Source organism: Saccostrea cucullata, unplaced genomic scaffold, assembly GCF_032062105.1.
Source record: "Saccostrea cucullata isolate Sc308-1 unplaced genomic scaffold, CSIRO_AGI_Scuc_v1 ctg650, whole genome shotgun sequence".
In the NCBI taxonomy this organism is placed as follows: domain Eukaryota; kingdom Metazoa; phylum Mollusca; class Bivalvia; order Ostreida; family Ostreidae; genus Saccostrea; species Saccostrea cuccullata.
In genome coordinates this window covers 69,370-88,162 of record NW_026922915.1, presented here as the reverse complement: position 1 = coordinate 88,162, position 18,793 = coordinate 69,370, and the positions used below count along the sequence as shown (strand labels likewise).

The 18,793-nt window shown below is 34.9% G+C and overlaps 1 protein-coding gene and 1 non-coding gene across 2 annotated transcripts; both read right to left on the bottom strand.

The window, feature by feature from the left end:
- Nucleotides 1–301: 301 nt before the first annotated feature.
- On the bottom strand, nucleotides 302–374 carry Trnar-ucg (transfer RNA arginine (anticodon UCG)). Its single transcript has one exon. It is a non-coding gene; the product is annotated as a tRNA-Arg (tRNA).
- On the bottom strand, nucleotides 357–8,932 carry LOC134262797 (IgGFc-binding protein-like). The gene is made up of 5 exons (XM_062745126.1): nucleotides 8,837–8,932; nucleotides 5,035–6,329; nucleotides 3,914–4,001; nucleotides 1,458–1,508; nucleotides 357–662 (listed from the first exon to the last, which is right to left on the bottom strand). Exons 1-5 carry the CDS (start codon nucleotides 8,889–8,891, stop codon nucleotides 625–627), a joined length of 1,527 nt encoding a protein of 508 aa, XP_062601110.1. The 5' UTR covers nucleotides 8,892–8,932; the 3' UTR covers nucleotides 357–624.
- Between the last annotated feature and the right edge of the window lie 9,861 nt (nucleotides 8,933–18,793).

Sequence of the window (18,793 nt, the reverse complement as noted above, 5' to 3'; positions counted from 1 at the left end):
ATTCTAGCATTATATTCTGACATTATATGTACATGTTGTAAGAAAGTGATATGTTTTTTTTTTTATTTTTGTTATCTTGGCGATGAGTTACGACCAACCTAGGAATTGATAAAAAAGTCCTTTTTATCTGGTCGCTTATTTTAGTTACCTATTCAAGCTGAATTATCGCAATGATTCAAAAATCTTTACTAAATTAAATCTTTGAGTGAAAATAAAATCATCACTCAAATTAATTAAAATGAATACGTTTTACAAATGACAGTTTGTAAACAGTGTGAGAGAGAGAAAAAAAAAGTACTTCCGACCACGACGAGACTCGAACTCGCAATCTTCCGATCCGAAGTCGGACGCCTTATCCATTAGGCCACGCGGTCTACGTCACATTCTTGTATAAAAGCTGGCTTTCCTATCATTTACCTTGCACAATCGGTAACACTGTACTTTCATGCGATTTCATCAGTGTTACACTGCTTAGATGTTAATACAAATTGCCTCAACATCTTAATTATTTAAATCTACATTTTTCAACCATGACGACGTCGAGCTTATATAATAAAATAATAAATCGAAGGAAAGACAACTCTAACAAACTGCCTGTTCAGATTTTTTTTCCCCATTTACCGTTTATAAAAACCCACGTTTTCCAACAACTGGGACGGAATCTGAAATAAAGGAAATAATCTTAATATATATATTGAATACTGCTGTCAGAACTCTAATAATAATCACATACTAAAATACTATTTGGTCCAAATATAAATTAATATTGGAACTTGAAGTCGCCGCCCTAAATTAACTTGTTTACTTAACTGAACTAGCCTATATAATTTTAAGGAAGGGTATAACAACTCCAAAAAGACTATCTAAATTATATAGCTTGAGAAAGCATACTGCACTGGGCACATTCTCCGCCTGAGCTCATATATCGAGGAGCACCAAGTAATTCCCCGACTCGAGTATACTATAACACGTACCCCCCCCCCCCCCATTTCTTCTTTTTTTTTTTTGACTTACTGAAAAAAATCTAACAAGATAAACTCAAATAATTCATTTCATAACCATAGGCGTCGGAACCATCTTTTTGCAAAGATAGATACAATATATATGCATTGAACATTGGGGCGTAGGATTAGCCCCCCCCCCCCTTCAACAGGTAGAGCTAGGCTTGAACAGTGTAGCCAAAGAAGGGTAAGCGGTAGCTAGGGTGTGAGAATTGAGAAAAAAAAATGGTACGGAAGATTTTCGCGTTAGGAGAATTTACTATTTTTCCTTTTTTTAGCCGTTTTTTTTTTTTCAGGATTGATATACCCCCCTCCCTTCCTCTTTCAATTTGCTTCCGACGCAATAACTTTAAGACGTGTACATCAAATGGACATACTGCATTTAGCATATTGATGCACCAAACAAGAATAATAGTCTAAAGGAATTCCTTTTGTTTCTTTTGCTTACAAACTTACTTGGGTGGAATGCATCGCAATCTTCATCAATACGACCATCTCCGTCATTGTCTAAAAATTCAAAGAAAAAATCTTGGGCGAGATACATCTTTACATATATCATATCAGGATAAAAATCAGGAAATACAAGAAATTTCTGGATTACTTATATATAGAGAATATAACGCCGCTTTTTAACTTCCATAAAAGAAAATAAATAAATTTTAAAACTTTTCTGACTGATGTTTTTGACCCCCAAAAAAAAGCAAAATAAAAGGATCTTTCTCAATATTTCTCTTTAGCAGTAAAAACGTGAACAGAAATGTCATTTTGATACAAAGTAAATATAGCTTCTCTATATACATTGTAGAAAAGCCTATTTTTTATCATCAACCTGAAAGAATAGAAGTTTTTAGTATATCCATGCAATAACTCCTTTATGCAGTTTGTCCACGAACTTTTTGGACAACTTAACACTCGTATATACGAGGGTTGTCCCATAAAATCGTGGACAAAGCGTTTTTCTCGAAAAGTAATGTGTGCACTAAGCTGAAATTTTCAGTAAATGTTTATTCATCATATTTAAGTGAATCATAATGTTTTTTATTATATATATTCAAAAATAAAGATTTTATTCTGCTTGAATGTGCACAAGGTATTGTCCTACGGCGCACGGTAAAAATAGCAAGGTTATATTAGAGAAGACATACGAATTAATTCGTAATAAAAGTTTTCAATACATAAGATTAGGATGAAAATTATCCTTATTCCATTCAGTAATCAATTCTGTCGTCTTTTTAAAAATTTCAGGGCATTTGGTTAATTTTTGGCAGTTTCCTGAGCATTTGAAATGGGAAAGTAATAAACGCAATACACGAAAAATGGCGACTTTTTATGACGTTACGGCGCACCGGAGAGCAGTTCAGATAGATTATGATGTTGTAATGACGCCTTAAGAGACTTTAAATGAATACAGAAGAAAGAAAATGTGAAAAATATCACCAGATCTTTAGTATATAAATGAAATGAAAGTTTTCTTAGTGAAGTCTTCGGAGAATAGTACAAAGAGTCCCCAGATAGTACAAAACATATAGACAGACTGCCATTTGTAATAGCAAAGGATGCTGTCACTGTCGACCGTCGATGTGAGATTCACTTTTAGTTAAATGATGGTGAGAATACTGTCTGTAACTTGCTAATAAATATTCAGAAGATCGCATGAGTGTGCCACATTGGTTTCTTTACTGGTTATAGATACTCACATAAATAAATCAATAAAAATTTCTAAATTTAAGTGGGGCTTATCCAACTTCAAGTTTAGCAAAGATGAAACGAGTTATCATCCGTGCGCCGTAGTGCGATACAGTACATAACATAAAATATCACAATTTGTTTACCTATGCATATATCCATTTGAAATTTGTTATGTATATTCATAATTTATTTACTAAAAAGTGGTGAAAATTTCAGAACGCAGTGATGATTATTTTTCGAACTAGACAACTTGTCCACGATTTTACGGGACAACCCTCGTATATAACTTATTTTTAGTATGATGGATACAACGACAAGATTGATAAGGTAGTTTTGATATGCAGATTGGTTTAATCAATACAGCATCACACCGAGAGCGGGTACGAAAACTCTCTGAATTTAATTATTTTCTTAGTCTTTATCCTCTACTTCTTCATTACCTTCTTTTTAAAAACTAAATTGCTTTGCATTTTGCTTTAAAGGACAATTCAGCAATTTTGATATTTCAGAAAATTTGATCTATTTCCCAATACAATTTGTGGCCATTAAAAAAAAATTATTCTAAAATAGATTTTACTCGATACTCCTTTTACTTCTATTTTACAATCAGAGATCTTTTTTGTGTTCCCCCTTCAGCAAAAAGTGACTAAACACTTAATGATTTTGAATCGATTTGATATAGCTGAAAATGAATTAGAAAATTATAAGAACCCACACTTGTTAAGAAGAATATGTAATTTACATTATTTCTATGCTAAAATTTGAACTCTTTTGGGTAGATCATCCTTGCCCCAGGACCAGAAGGATAAAAAAACGAATCAGTACTTCATTGGCATGCTTGCATAGAATTGGGAATTTCTATCTCTGTAGCGATGGGAAGATTACTTTGATCATACAGAATTACAGTCTTTTTTCTCAAGTTTTTCGCATAGTTTGCTTCTTCACTCAACGTTTCGATCATTTGCTTATTCATTTGTCGTAAAATACGAGTTATAATCTGCTTCCCCGTGGCTTACAACCATACAATCAGCTGACAAAATGAGTATTATAAAAACGAAATTAAATATTCTTGTAATTGTACATATTTTAACATTTAAAAATAGAAATTAGTTGAAATTTAAAGCCAATGAGATTTCTAATGCTAACATTATACCCGCAAAACAAAACTATCTGAAAGATTATTTGATTTTTTAAAAAAAAAGTTAACAAATCAGTACATTTACCTTTTCCATCTGCCCTTTCTTCGTCAATCTCCCCATCACAATCATTGTCTATTTCATCTCCGTACTGCATCGTTTTAGCACGGCATCCCTAGCAAAACAATTTAAATGCAAATCAAAGAATGGACATATGCAAAAAAATGCATTTCCTGTTTCTGCTATTGATTTAAAACCAAATCACAACTCCCCTAAGAATGTTAAAATCTATAATTCGTCATTTTTTTCCGTTTTACAAACGGCATTACGTTTATTTTAATGTTTAGTCACATAAAATTCAGAATTCTGAAAACAAAAATATTAAGAGAAAGAAATTCTAGATTTCGGCTATATAAAGACTTTCATAGCATGTCATTTAAATAATCCTCTTAAAATCACATATTAGGGACGCTCTAAACACTGCACACGAAAGAGCTCTATTTATTGGGTAGTTTTATGCAGTAAGAGTGATCTGCCCTTATATGTAAGATTAAAGAAATTGTTATTTACCATTAATTACATAATTCATAATAGATTCAAATATTTTTAGCATTATATTAGACCAAGAGTAAGAAATTTGATTAATTATTTTCATTAATTTTCCCAATGTAAGTAAACAACAGTGATTTCTGCTCACAAATAGTCCATTGTCTTTGAACATTTTTCCTGCGCAAATAAGGCACGTACCCTATGTTCTAAATAAATGAAAAAGTCTCAATATGCATTTTTTTTAAATGATATATTTTTCTCTGAGTTAAAAAAAACAGTTTCTATTAGTGTTTAGAGCTTCCTTAACAATATTCATTGATAATAAAATGTATTTCGATTTCAATGCTTGTTTATCATGGTCGTATTTTTTATGTATGGTGAAAGTTGGTCTGAGATGTTTCTCAAGCTGAAATGCACAATGAATTTTAAATAACCAGTCGGAAAAACGACATTAACAGCTATTTCTTGCATTGGCCTTGGTTTTTTTTCGTGTTTGACAGAGTTATAAATGGAGCAGGGTGCAAAACTATAGGTCAATATAGAAGCATAAATACTAAAATACACAGCAGTCGGATTTTTCTTGATGTAAACATTTCTCTGTTTATGGAACTCCCTCTCTAAAAGAGATTTATATTGGATTTTTTTGGTAAAATTCTTACCGTGTTGACTGGGGTGAGTAGTAAACCAATGGGGAAGGCATATGATTCAAGGTTTGCTTTGCCAAAAAGAATTGCTCCGATAACCGTAGTTGGATTTGTGTGTGTAACAGAATGAGTCCCTACAGGAATCTTATGAAAACCAGCAACTAAATGACTTCCCGGTATCGTCACATAGTGTTGGTTACTTGGCAAAGGCTTGCCATCGAGTCGTAAGCCGTTCTTTTGGGAAGCGTCTACTACGAACATAAAGTAATTTGTATATTGTCCCTTTGAATAAGCCGGTGTGGTGAAGGTATAGTCAGCTGCATACTGTTCTATGGGGGGTACAATCAACATAGCAGGGTCTGCCAAATCTGTGCCTCCTTTCTGTGTCAGGGAAAATTCAAACAAAGATATTGGTTTGTCAGATGTCACGTGGGAATACAGTGCAGAACTGTATTCTTTTTTGACGTAAGTACCCGCCTTTGGAATGACAAAATGGTCATGGAATGCTTTGCCATTTATAACACCTGTTACATTAACATGGGTGTTGTCTTCGCTGGCAAGGAACTGGAAAATGTCTCCCACGGTTCTCTCTGGAATAGGGACAGTAGCATAATTCTTGCCCCAGGATGATACCGGAAGCAGCATCTCGACTAAATGATCACGTGAACCACCAGTGTTTCCAACCACTGCCTTTTTGTTTCCGCTTAATACACCAACAGGTTTATCGGATATTATATGCGCTCCGCTGAGATCTGGAACAGCGTGGATTTCAAATGTACTAAATCTGTCTAAAGTCACATTGATCCAATCGTTCTTAAGATACCTATGGCCCTTGTATGTAACGTTCAGATGAGGTGTGTTTGGAAGGTGTATTGAAACATGTGTTTGGTCTTGAACCCCAATGACAGCAAAAACACAATAATAGTAAGATGGGCTGTAGGACATAGTGTAATACTCGGTACCAAGAACATCAGTGGGCAAAGCCAAATAACCGTCGTCGGAATACACCTCCCTGTTCACTCCATAAACAACAATTTCATCATCTGCTTGAATGAGAATACCTTTTTTGCTAAGCTCTGTTTGGTTCAAACGATAGCTTGTATCCACTGCGACACGTTTCACGTGGCCATTTGTGATAGAAAATGTTTCATGAAGGTGAGAACTACCTACACCCGGAGACGTCACAGTCACGTGAACTAGGTGGGTTTTCGCTGTTGTAATGAAGATTTCTGGCTGAATATCTCTGTTTTCTAAGATTTTGTTGTCCATGAAGGTAATAATAAATTCGGTTCCTCTATTATCTAAAGCACCTACAAAAGAATTATTTTATAGAAAAAAAAAACTTAAATGACATCAAAACTCATCTTTCAACTTTGAAATATACATGAGATTTGGCTTTTCATATATACTGAGGGGCTCTGACTCATTTATTTAAATTATAGCCGTCAACCATGATCAAAGGAAACTTTTCAAATGTTCAACTTTGTAGTTTTTAACAACTTCTCTTCCTTTCACGCCCCTTTCGCTCTCTCAATCAGAAATAATGCAACAAATATCACATTTGAAAAATACTTTGAATGCTTTATAAAGCCATAATGATTATTGTTTTGTAGTTGTAATTTATAACTATATATATGCATTTGCGTTAACTATTTTTGTGCGTCTTACGGGAAGCATTTCACCCTTTTTGTTTAAATATACCTATTAACAATAACTGTTTTATTAAACCGATATAAATGTAAAGAAAAAAAAATAGAGGATTACGAATGATAGCGAATTAGCTTCCGGCCTAATACTAGGGGATTAGTCTATTAACATACTAGACAGATACAAAAGTAAAATATAGAGGATTAAGATTACGGATAACCGGGGAATTAGCTTCCGAAGCAGAGATTAGCTCATATGATTAGTCCAATTCGATTCACATAGATTTCTAGGGAATTATTCACATTTTACTACGGGCGTAGACTACCTAACTTTTATACAGGTAAAAAACTGTACAGGTATAATAAAATTCTATGTAACCAAAAGTTAGTGGGTAGGATGTCATAATTTATGATATATTGTGTCAAATATGAACGCCCTATCATGTCATTTAAAAAAAATCACCAGGGTATAAATTTTTTAATAAAAATTAGTTCACACTTGAAGATCAAAGAGGTAAAAATCATAGCATACTGGTAATTTTTTGTCTAAGATAATGCATAGATCAATTATGAAATCATTAATCTCTTCTAAATCAAAGATATAAAGAAAGATTTTCTAATGAGGTCAAATTTCAAGGTCAAGGTTACAGAGTCATTATAATGGTCTTGTTACCGGTTATATATTTTTTAATTACAAAAGTCCTTTTTTCTTATTCAAAGAGCAACTCCAAGGAAGGATATGGACATAACGAACAGTATTCAATATCAAAATCGATAAACACTATAAAATAGGAGCAGAGGAATCACGGACATCCGAAACATCAGATGTGGGATCAGGTGTCATGGAGGAGTGAGTATCCCCTGCTGACTGGTCTCGTCCGCCGTGTGCTCCTTGTCATGATCAGGAAATAACGAAAAAAATCCGTCGTCAATTCAGTGTATAAATAATGGACTAACAATTAGTATGAAAAACGTCAGTCAGCATTTGACTCAATGATAAATTGTATTTGCTGACAAGGTCATTGTATCGACCATAGAACTTACGAAATGATGACGTTAAACGAAACTGCTGATATTCTTGTTTCATCAACTTGCTTGTCAATAATTTACCTCGTTTTAGAAATTGTTCATTATGTAGAGCATGCTCTTGCGTATATCAAATCAACTGAGATATATACACTCCGTATGCAGGTGATGCAGGTATATTGCTGCATAAGTAAGGATCGAAGTTGACGATAGAAAAGTTAAAGTCATCACGTTTATCATATAATTTGGTTGTTAGATTACCATTAACATCTTTTTCAAGTAAAATATGCAAGTATGAAACACATGTGTCAGACTCTGTGCTATCTTTTATATCAAACTCACCAGGATATATCGTATCGAAGTAGGAATGAACATTACCATTGTTAATTGACAATACGTCGTCGATATATCTAAATGTCGAGTTGAAGGCCACGGCAAGTGTTTTCTTCTTTTCAAGCATAAGATTTTGCACAAAATATGCGTCATATGGATATAAAAATAGGCCTGCTGATAACAAAGTAATTTTCTAATTTTTGAAAATTAGGTCAAACTTCAAGGTCAAAGAGGTAAAATAAATCATGGTATATTTGAAAAGGTATTGACACATGTAATGTACTGTAAATTACTTTTTATTCGCGAGAACTTTATTTTCGCGTAACTATGCGAGACAGTGTGCTCGCGAAAATTTAATTCCCGCGTATGATGACATTCCTTAGGATTTTATACGGCAATAACCACAATTCGTGAAAATTTTGTTTCGCTTATCAAGAATCAATGCCTCTATCGCGAAAATAAGCTGTCGCGAAAATTTATTGATCTACAGTACATGTGAAATAATCAAAAGTTATGACCAAGGTTGAATTTTTGTGACAGACGGAAAGACAGACAAATGAGATTTAATGGTCCCTCGCTTTCACAAAAGCGGGGAACAACAAGGTCAGGTACGCGTTATAAATAAAGTGATCTACTTAGCTGTAACTAAATTTAGAAATCACTCTTTCTGAACTTTTTCTATATAGGGAATAATCAAGAGTCATTTCATATTATTGAAGTATTCTATGCTTAAATTTATACTTATCCTGAAAAGTGTCAACAAAGGTAATTCTGATTTCTGTCTTTAAAAGAAGCATTATTTCAAGCTTTACCTAATGTCAACTGAAAGAACAGGAATCCATAGAGAGAAACAATAGCCCAAAACATCTTGAAACAGCGAAAGAAAGGATTAAACGTTTGGTATACTGATGGTAACTTATCAATAGTGGGAGTGGTAAGTCTGTCCTCGTTTGTTGGTAAATATCGGTCATAATAGTTTCAATGATAAAGTTCAAATCAGTTTTTGACACAGGACAAATCCCCATTTTGTTACACGAAGTATAAAAGTGAGTCGACTCGTTTATATGTGTAGACAACTAAAATATATAAAATAGGAAGACTGTTTCGACTATTTCTAAACCATTTCAATACTAAAGTCACTGTGAATACCCCCAGTATTTATTTTTATGTTGTTTAAATCACTCCTATAGTGAATTTTTCACTCATTTGGAGACGCTACCACTTGCGGGTGGAGAGCTGCTTATACTCGACACTTACGGCCATTGAACAGTGATTTTTCTTTTTCGTGTCAGCACTTTTCTGCGACAATGGACCTCGGTTAATACGTTCTCATCCGAAGGACCGGTCTCCACGTCCAACAGTGGGATGCGAACCCGCGAAGTAAGGATTATTTCGCGACCCTTGAGCAGACATTTTAACCAGTGCGCCATGCGGGCGACTCCCTGTGAATGACACAATGCTTAGAGTGCAGCTTGCATTGTTGGTGTTTTTCCATGCTAAATTAGATCTCTGAGTCCAGCATTGTTTTATTTATAACCTTATAAATTATCAAAAGGTTCAGCAAAAAAGAAAAAAAAGAGAAAAAAAGACGTTTGTAAAACACTTATCCCCCCTTCCCCGTATATACTGGAATTTTTTATGTCCAAAGGACACACAACTCTGTCCCAATAAGCTCGATCGTACCCAAAACATAACTTAAAAATTCATATGATAAATCTTATATCAAAGTTCATTTTAGTAATAATGACGTGCAACCTCTGCGAAGAAGATGAACGGAAAATGCAAATAATTGGAATTTTTCTAAATCCAAGGGGCATAACTCTGTCAAGAATGACTCGATCGTACCCAAAATCAAACTTAACCTAGATATTCTTATTATAAATCTGTACACCAAAATACAGAATCCGTATATTTTGGCATTGATTTTGTGAACCCTAAATTTCGCAAATTACACCATAAAAAAGTCAATAACCAAATTATTTAATTTATCATTATTAAACAAATTTAACAGACGCGATAATTGAACCATTTTGTAAATACAATCGCAATACCAGGATTGACACAAATGACTCAAAGCAAAGGCACCTGGCCCTGGATACAAAAAATAAGCATACATGTATGGGAAATTCAATCGCTGAATCACCATCAAGAGAACTGATTTGTAGCAAAATAATTACATTCTAAATTTTGTAATTATCTCATTTTGTTCAGAAAGCAATTTTATAGATAAGATAACAAGATATGTTTGTAAAACACTGCTCCCGGCGGCAACAAAGTTCGAAAAAGCAATTTATAGCATATAGGTCACAGTCAAGGTCACACGATCATTGTCCTTGGTGTCATTTGAAAGCACTTAATTAGTGGAGTATGCATACCAATATGAAGTTTCTATCTCCTATGGTTCAAAAGTTATGGCGAAAGTTCGAAGCTATTTTTAGCATGTAGGTCACAGACAAGGTCACAAGGTCATTACCGTCTTCCTTGGAAGACGGTATTGTATATAGTTGAAGTTTTTTACAGTCTTCGGACTATGCACTTCCTCTCTTTTGTGATTGGTAGAAATTGCATGATGAGAAAATTTTCAATTATTTCATTGGTTGAAATACTGTTCAAGGCAAGGGAGATAACTTTCTGATGATCTATTTTTCGTACGACTTAACAATTTTGCAAGATTTCCAATCTTAAAAAAATGACAAAACGAACAACAAAATCAGCAGTAATTATTTCTTAATAACATGATATTTTTTACAGCAATAAATAAAAAGTTCTCTTTAATTTCATTATAAATAAAATTTGATAGTTATTGCTTGCAGGCTTTACAATTTGTTATTATTCTTTTCCCCTTTCTTGTTTGAAGAGTGAATGGGAATCAGCCGAGGTTTGCCGAAAACTCTCGGCCAGTCAAAGTTTACGGAGATGAACGAGCGACAACCGTGGTAGGGCCAATGCCCATAAAAAGCTAATTTAGAAATACAACATCAAGAAATTCAAAAGAATTATACGGCCTGTTAAGTATAGATCTGTTTACTGTTTAAAATTGTTGCTAAAGACGGTAAGCTTTTTTGAAAAGCTCTACTTGTGGCGTTATTTGAAACAGTCCAAATTCCTGGAATACGCGTGCTCGGCATTACGGTCGTGCATTCTGGGAAAACTATACTATAAATAGCTTTTTATGAATACCTCACACAATTTAAAATACTTGCACAACAACATAATTAGGATTACAGAACCAAGTCCCTACATTTAGCCAGAATTTAAACTAGGAGAGCACTAAGACTTATACAGTCCAGGAAAACCCTGCTCCACCGGAGTATGTTCCCTCTACAGATCCCATGAATGTGAATCTGGAAGGCATGACGCTTCAACAGAAACAACGTTTGAATCCAAATCTAGATCAATTTTCCCTCCTAGCCGAGGTGGTAAAGCCAACGTCCCCTTTCGAACCCATCAGGAAGATAGGCAGCCCAGTGTTTGTTATTGTATTTCGACTTTATCCTGGATTACCTCCGTTCACCAGAAGCATTCCCAAAATTCCTTCCAACAGACAAGGACATTTTACGACAGATTTATGTGGAATCCATTGTTTAAGGCCTTCGTTACCTGACACTGGCTGAGGAGACGAAATTTCCTCTTCCCTTTCCTTATGGGAGGAAGATCTACTAAGATAAACAATGATTGTGATATTGAAGTGTGATTGATTATTAATATTCATGTTAATTTATTTATATATACATCTCATAATTGTTCTCATTGTATATTATCATTATTTATCATTACATCATGCATGTCCATAATATTTATGATTGTCATTCATCTTGTTATTCAATGTGATCATTTTCCATGTTTATCTGTGATATTATTGTTATAAATTATATGTTTATGTTCAAATGTTAAAACAAAAGTAGCATTTACCTTTTCTCTGCGTTCTCCCCTTTATTGTGGCTCTTTGATGACCAACACTCGAGGGCGAATGTATTTTAGAAGGAACGGGCCCGTGTTACGAACACAGCTTCTATCTTTTTTTTTATAATCAGATAAATAAATTCATGTAACAACAATGCCATGTGAGCTGAACAGCTACTCCGGATAATCGTTTATGAAATCGCGATATGAAACATGTAAATCGAGTATATATATTTGCATTTAATTTTATTATTCATGATTATTGAATTGTGTTTTGAGATAGAACTATCTATCGAAATATTATAACCCGAAATTCCTTGACCGAGATTCACATGCACTTTATCTATACTTTAGAAACCAAACAGATAATTCATTGCGACCCAATTCTTGGGCATATAAATTCTATCTGAGGTCTTATATAGTGTAATACCTACAATCATCTTTTAACACGTTTCTATCCAAAACAGCATCCTTAACCATGTATGTTATCCAATTGCAAAGGCAACATAGCTTCCTAACACTATCGAATATAATACGCGGATAAGATACGTGTGTGAAACGTCATACGCGTAATCACGTAATACACAAGAACTTCATAAAACAGCGGTCAGCTGATTTGAGAAACAGATTGTTCCTACTTATACTTCCCTTTCTAAGGAAGAAATTCTTCAAAATCAGGTGTCAGTTTTGAATATTTTTCAACAGAGCAAAAATGAATTTGAACTAACCTATATACATTCAGATTGGATTCCGAAATTTCATAAGAATCCTTACAAACAAAGATACATTGCGGGTTCCAGTAAATGTTCAACCAAGCCTCTTTCGTTACTCCTCACTAAGATATTAACAGTAGTGGAGGAAAAACTGTTCAGCAATATATTGAAGAAGTGGTGTGAATCAGAGGTGGATACTCAAAAATTCCAAAAAACTTTTGGACAATTTGAAATCACAAGATTTTACCCAAATCATTAGCTTAAAAACTTACGACTTTTCAATTTTATACCCAACCATTCCCTACGATAAATTGAAGTCCAGGCTTTTTGATATCATTGACAGCTGCTTTTTCAATACAAATGGAACTCTTAAATTTACTTACTTGGTCATTTGCAAAATTATTTTGTTAAAACACATTCTGATAGCACACACAAGTACTCTGAGGTTTACATCAAAAAGATGCTTGAGTTTCTGATTGACAATTTATATGTGGCTTTTGGAGACCAGGTCTTCCAACAATCTATTGGAATTCTCATGGGTATCAATTGCGCTCCGTTATTAGCAGACCTATTTTTGTATTCATATGAAGCATATTTTGTGCAAAATCTTATGTGTGAAAAGAAGAAAACACTTGCTGTGGCCTTCAACTCGACATTTAGATATATCGACGACGTATTGTCAATTAACGATCATGGTAATTTCCATTCTTATGTCGATACGATATATCCTGGAGAGCTTGAGATAAAAGATAGCACAGAGTCTAACTAATGTGTTTCATATTTGGATATTTTACTTGAAAAAGACGTTAATGGTAACGTCTAACAACAAGCTATATGATAAACGTGATGATTAACTTTTCTATCGTGAACTTCTCTTACTTATGCAGCAATATGCACCTTTATCACCTGCATACGGAGTGTTTCTCAGTTGATTCGAAACGCAAGAGCATGTTCTACGTATGAACAATTTCTAAAACGAGGTAAATTGTTGACTAGCAAGTTGATGAAAAAAGAATATCAACAGTCTCGCTTAAAGTCATCATTTCGTTCATTAAGTTCTAAGGTCGATACGATGACCTTGTCAGCAAATACAATTCATCTGACGTTTTTCATACTAACTGTTAGTCCACTATTTATACATTGAATTGACGACGGAATTTCCCGTTATTTCTCATGAGAAGGAGCACATGGCGGGTGTGACCGGTCAGCAGGTGATGCTCACTCCTCTGTGACACCTGATCCCACCTCTGATGTTTCGGAGGTCCGTGTTTGCTCTGCTCCTATTTTGTACTGTTTTATGGACTTTGATATTGAATACCGTTCGTTATCTCCATATCCGTCCTTGTCATCTAAAGTTAAGAACTACCATGGCTGAGGAATCTCTTTGGGTAATTGTTAATTCTGAACTTTAATTAATGAGATCTGATGCCTGACCCAAATTTGGGATAATCTATTAATAGGATCTTTTATATAAATTATTTTATATTTATTGTAATAAGTGTAAATTCTAGAGTGGGAGAAATTTATGGGAGAGAGTTACTCTCAGAAGTGATTTGATGCTCCCGCTAGAGCCTGAATATTAAATCATTGTTTATCATTGTTTCTTATTATAGAAAGTACTCTTTTACTGAATATATATACCATTGAGAGGAGCATAGGAGTTTATCTAATAATAAAATTATTTGTACTTTTATTAAATTCTTCGCCCTCTTGTTCAACAATCAGAATTGGGAGACCCACACGTTACTTTCTGTAAACTGTAGGTAAAACATCAAGGGGTGAAGCAGATTGATAGCCCAAAGTGGCCCCACCTCTTCCTGTGGGATTTTAAATTGAACATTTTGTATCTATGCAATTGGAGAATTCTTCCAAATAAATATGGCTGTTCATGGCTGTATTTTATTTTTTGTTATGCAATACTTTGATGGCACGTAGTGGCTTCACCAAACCCGAGAGGATAATGCATATGATGAATTGTAGAAATTAAAGAAACCGAGCGATAATCGAGAAGTCATCTGAGGGAGCAGCTTGTCTGATTACTTGCCTTCGGCGTACACTCGTCACCTTCGGTATCTTAGACAAACTCGCCCCAGACAGTTGACCAGAATTCACAGCAACAACTACACGACACTTCCTACAACAGCGTGGTATACAACAACGACTATCATTTGTAGCATTTCCAAACAGCAGTTGCCAAGTTGAAGTTGGAGTGCAAACAGGGAAATGCCTCATCACAGAATACATTGTTTCTTATCGTGACGTAAACACTGGCCTGTTCCAACGTGCAATGCTATTGTACAAAAATACAACAGACAGTAACACAAACACAACACTTTGCCAGAGAAGAGGCTCTTTGCATCCGCAACATGCATTCAACAGAACGATGGATGAACATATCAGGTGCCATGGGGGTGACCACCCTCTGCCGACCGTCACACCCGCCGTGTGCTCTTTGTAATGATCAGGAAGGAAGCAGATTCTCCGCTTTCCACATAACTTGGGACCCCATAACACCGACGCTTGTTCTCCTACAACTAAACCGAGTTCCTTTAAGAAACTCATAGTACAGCAAGTCGTAATCCCCCAGGCAGTTGAGTCCAAGTCAGCACCTCGCCACTATGGAGGTGTAACACATGTCCCAACCAGAAGTCTCTGTCGAGACTGAAGCTCTACTGGTTTGTACTTATAATAAAGAAAGAGAAAAGTAGCAGTTGGGATATAAAACTTTACAAAAGCAATAAATAGAATAATGAGAAAAACCGATACACAGAATTATGTATCTTAGTGTAGTGTACTTGTGTGCCAAGTTATATTGAAATCAGACCAAAACTGTAGGAGGAGTAGCATTTTAAATGTATTTCAAAGAAATTTCTTTTTTAAGTAACAACGACAACACCGTTCTTTGAAATCAAAAAGCGATATACAGAATTATGTACCTTAGTGTAGTCTACTTGTGTGCCAAGTTATATTGAAATCAGACTAAATTTGTAGGAGTAGCATTTTGAAAGAATTTCACAGAAATTTCTATTTTTAGTAACAATGCCAACACCGTTCGTTGAAATCAAAAACCGATAAAAAAAATTATGTATCTTAGTGTAGTCTACTTGTGTGCCAAGTTATATTGAAGTCAGATTAAAACTGTAGGAGGAGTAGCATTTTGAAAGAATTTCACAGAAATTTCTATTTTTAGTAACAACGCCAACATCGTTCATCGAAATCAAAAACCGATATACAGAATTATGTAACTTAGTGTAGTCTATTTGTTTGCCAAGTTATATTGAAATCATACCAAAACTGTAGGAGGAGTAGCATTTTGAAAGAATTTCACAGAAATTTCTATTTTTAGTAACAATGCCAACACCGTTCGTTGAAATCAAAAACCTATACACAGAATTATGTATCTTAGTGTAGTCTACTTGTGTGCCAAGTTATATTGAAGTCAGACCAAAACTGTAGGAGGAGTAGCATTTTGAAAGAATTTCACAGAAATTTCTATTTTTAGTAACAACGCTAACACCGTTCGTCGAAATCAAAAACCGATAAACAGAATTATGTATCTTAGTGTAATCTACTTATATGCCAAGTTATATTGAAATCAGATCAAAACTGTAGGAGGAGTAGCATTTTGAAAAATTGTTTACAGACAGACGGACGGACGCCGGACGCATTACTATCGCATAAGCTCTTCTGGTCTCTGACCAGTAGAGCTAAAAATAGCACGCTGATCATGAAATGCAGTTGCATTTCAGTATTTGAGTCTTTTGATCGTATGGGAATTAAGTATTAGTATTTAGAGCATGGTGAACTTCCGACAAATTATCTGCCATAACTGGCCAATCGACGCTTATATATAGACTTTCTAAGGTATCACGTGATAGGGCTTAACCAATAAGATAACTGTACGGCGACACCCGACCAATCGTGGCACTGTACGGTACCGAACAACATGAGACTTGCCGTACAATGCCGAACAAGTTTGCCGAACACAAAGGATAAATAATTAAAAACAAGCTGTGATTTGACAAAAACACATGGATTAAATTAATATGACTATGCTGGATGTTATCTCAAACTGTAAGTAAACAAGCAAATTCAAGGAATTGTGGTCCCCCGCTTTTGGTGTCTTTGTGGGTGAGATGTCATTTGTAATAATATATCGTGTGTATTATGAACACCCTATCATATATCATTTATTTAGAAATCATCACTGCACTCCAAGGTCAAGGTCAAAGGGATAAAGTGTTTGGTGTTAGATGAACAGTCTTCTCACAAGGATTACATTTGTGAAGTATGAAAGCCCTAGCCCTTGCCATTCAAAAGTTATGGTAAAGGTTAAAGTTTTTTCATAAGTACGAAAATTCTCCAAGGTCAACTTCAAAAGGTTGTTGGTATCAAATGAAAGGTCTTGCCACAAAGAATACATATGTGAAATATGAAAGTCCAGGTATCTACTGTTCAAAAGTTGTGGCAAAGGTCATAGTTTTTTAAAAGTAGGTCAAACTCCAAGGTCAAGGTAAAAGGGTCAAAGTTCTTGGTATCCAACGAAAGGCCTCCTCACAAGGATTACATATATGAAGTATGAAAGCCCTAGCCCGTACCGTTCAAAAGTTATGGTCAATGTTAAAGTTTTTTCATAAGTTCGGAAATCTCCAAGGTCAAAAGGTCAAAGTTGTTGGTATCCAATGAAAGGTCTTGTTACAAAAAGTATATATGTGAAATATAAAAGTCCTAGTGTCTACGATTAAAAAGTTATGGCCAAAGTAAAAGTATGAATTTTTTGTGTAAAAGTGGGTCAAACTCCAAGGTCAAGGTCAAAAGGTCAAATTTGGTGGTACCCAAAGAAAGGTCTTATCACAAGAAAGACATATGTGAAATATGAAAGTCACAGCTCCACTAAATCAAAAGTTATGGGCAAGGTTAAAGTTTTTGTGACGGACGGACAGACTGACAGACTGACGGACAGACGGACAGACGAATGAGATTTAATGTCCCCTCGCTTTCGCGAAAGCGGGGGACAATATATTTCAGTTCATAGAAATATGTATGTCTGTCATAAAAACATTGAATCGTATAGTAGACGATGTCAAACTAGGTACAATCAAATACGAATAAATGATAAGTTATTAAATGTACAAATGAATGCCTAATTATAATAAATAGTTTGTAACAATTGTTTTTGCAATAATCTGTGTTGTTTCAAATAATGCACGATCAGATAAATCTTAGAAATACAAAATGCAAAACTCTGGCTAGTATTAACGTCACATCAACAAAGATGTCAGCGGTTTGTATGAAAGAGTATCCAGAACAAATAAATCGCGTCATCACAGTTCATTTAAGTAATAATATCTCCAACCAAGTTCATGCATAACTGCAATAAATCATGTAGTTTTAGAGGTATGTGATCAGATTCCTGAGAAACTGAATTAAATTAGAAAATAGATCATTTACATATCAACATGTGCCATAAATAGGATAAATACCTAACATGTTGTGAAAAACAGAACTCTATCACCAACAATTAAATAACATGTCTGCAAAAATGCAGTAATGAATTACACAATACAATACAGTACAAAGGCAGAGCTGACTGATGCTAAAATATTATTTTACACATGATAGGCTATAGATCTTACACTCTCCCCACCCAAGAATGTTAATTCTTCTGAATTACAATGTATGCAAAAATAGAATTCTAACTATCATACTCAATCATTAAGTCAGCAGCATCAATGGTGGCAATAAGATAATCCTGTTATCTCCTACCAGCTCCGTACTCCAAGAATACCAATAGTGCCTCAGTCTGAGAAATTTAATTTGCGATGTCCCGAATAGATTGATACAGGTGACCCTACTTTTTACTTGCGACTTGTTTATTTTCTTCGGCGAAAGAAATGTCAAGCATCCATGGTTGTTGGTACATGGGATCCTGCATCAAAGTCGGATTCTGCGTATAGTTCGATTTCAGGGACTGGGGAACTGGGAACCTTAGGCTTGCTGTAAAATGACACACCCCTGAAGTATTTTACATCTACTCGAAACGCAAAAGCCGTGTTTCGCTTCAGAGTGCCATTCATGCAACGATTTAAACTCATCATTTGGAGGCAGTGAGGGGGGGTTCTGAAGTGCCATCTTCCTCGTGAGGCTCCCTGT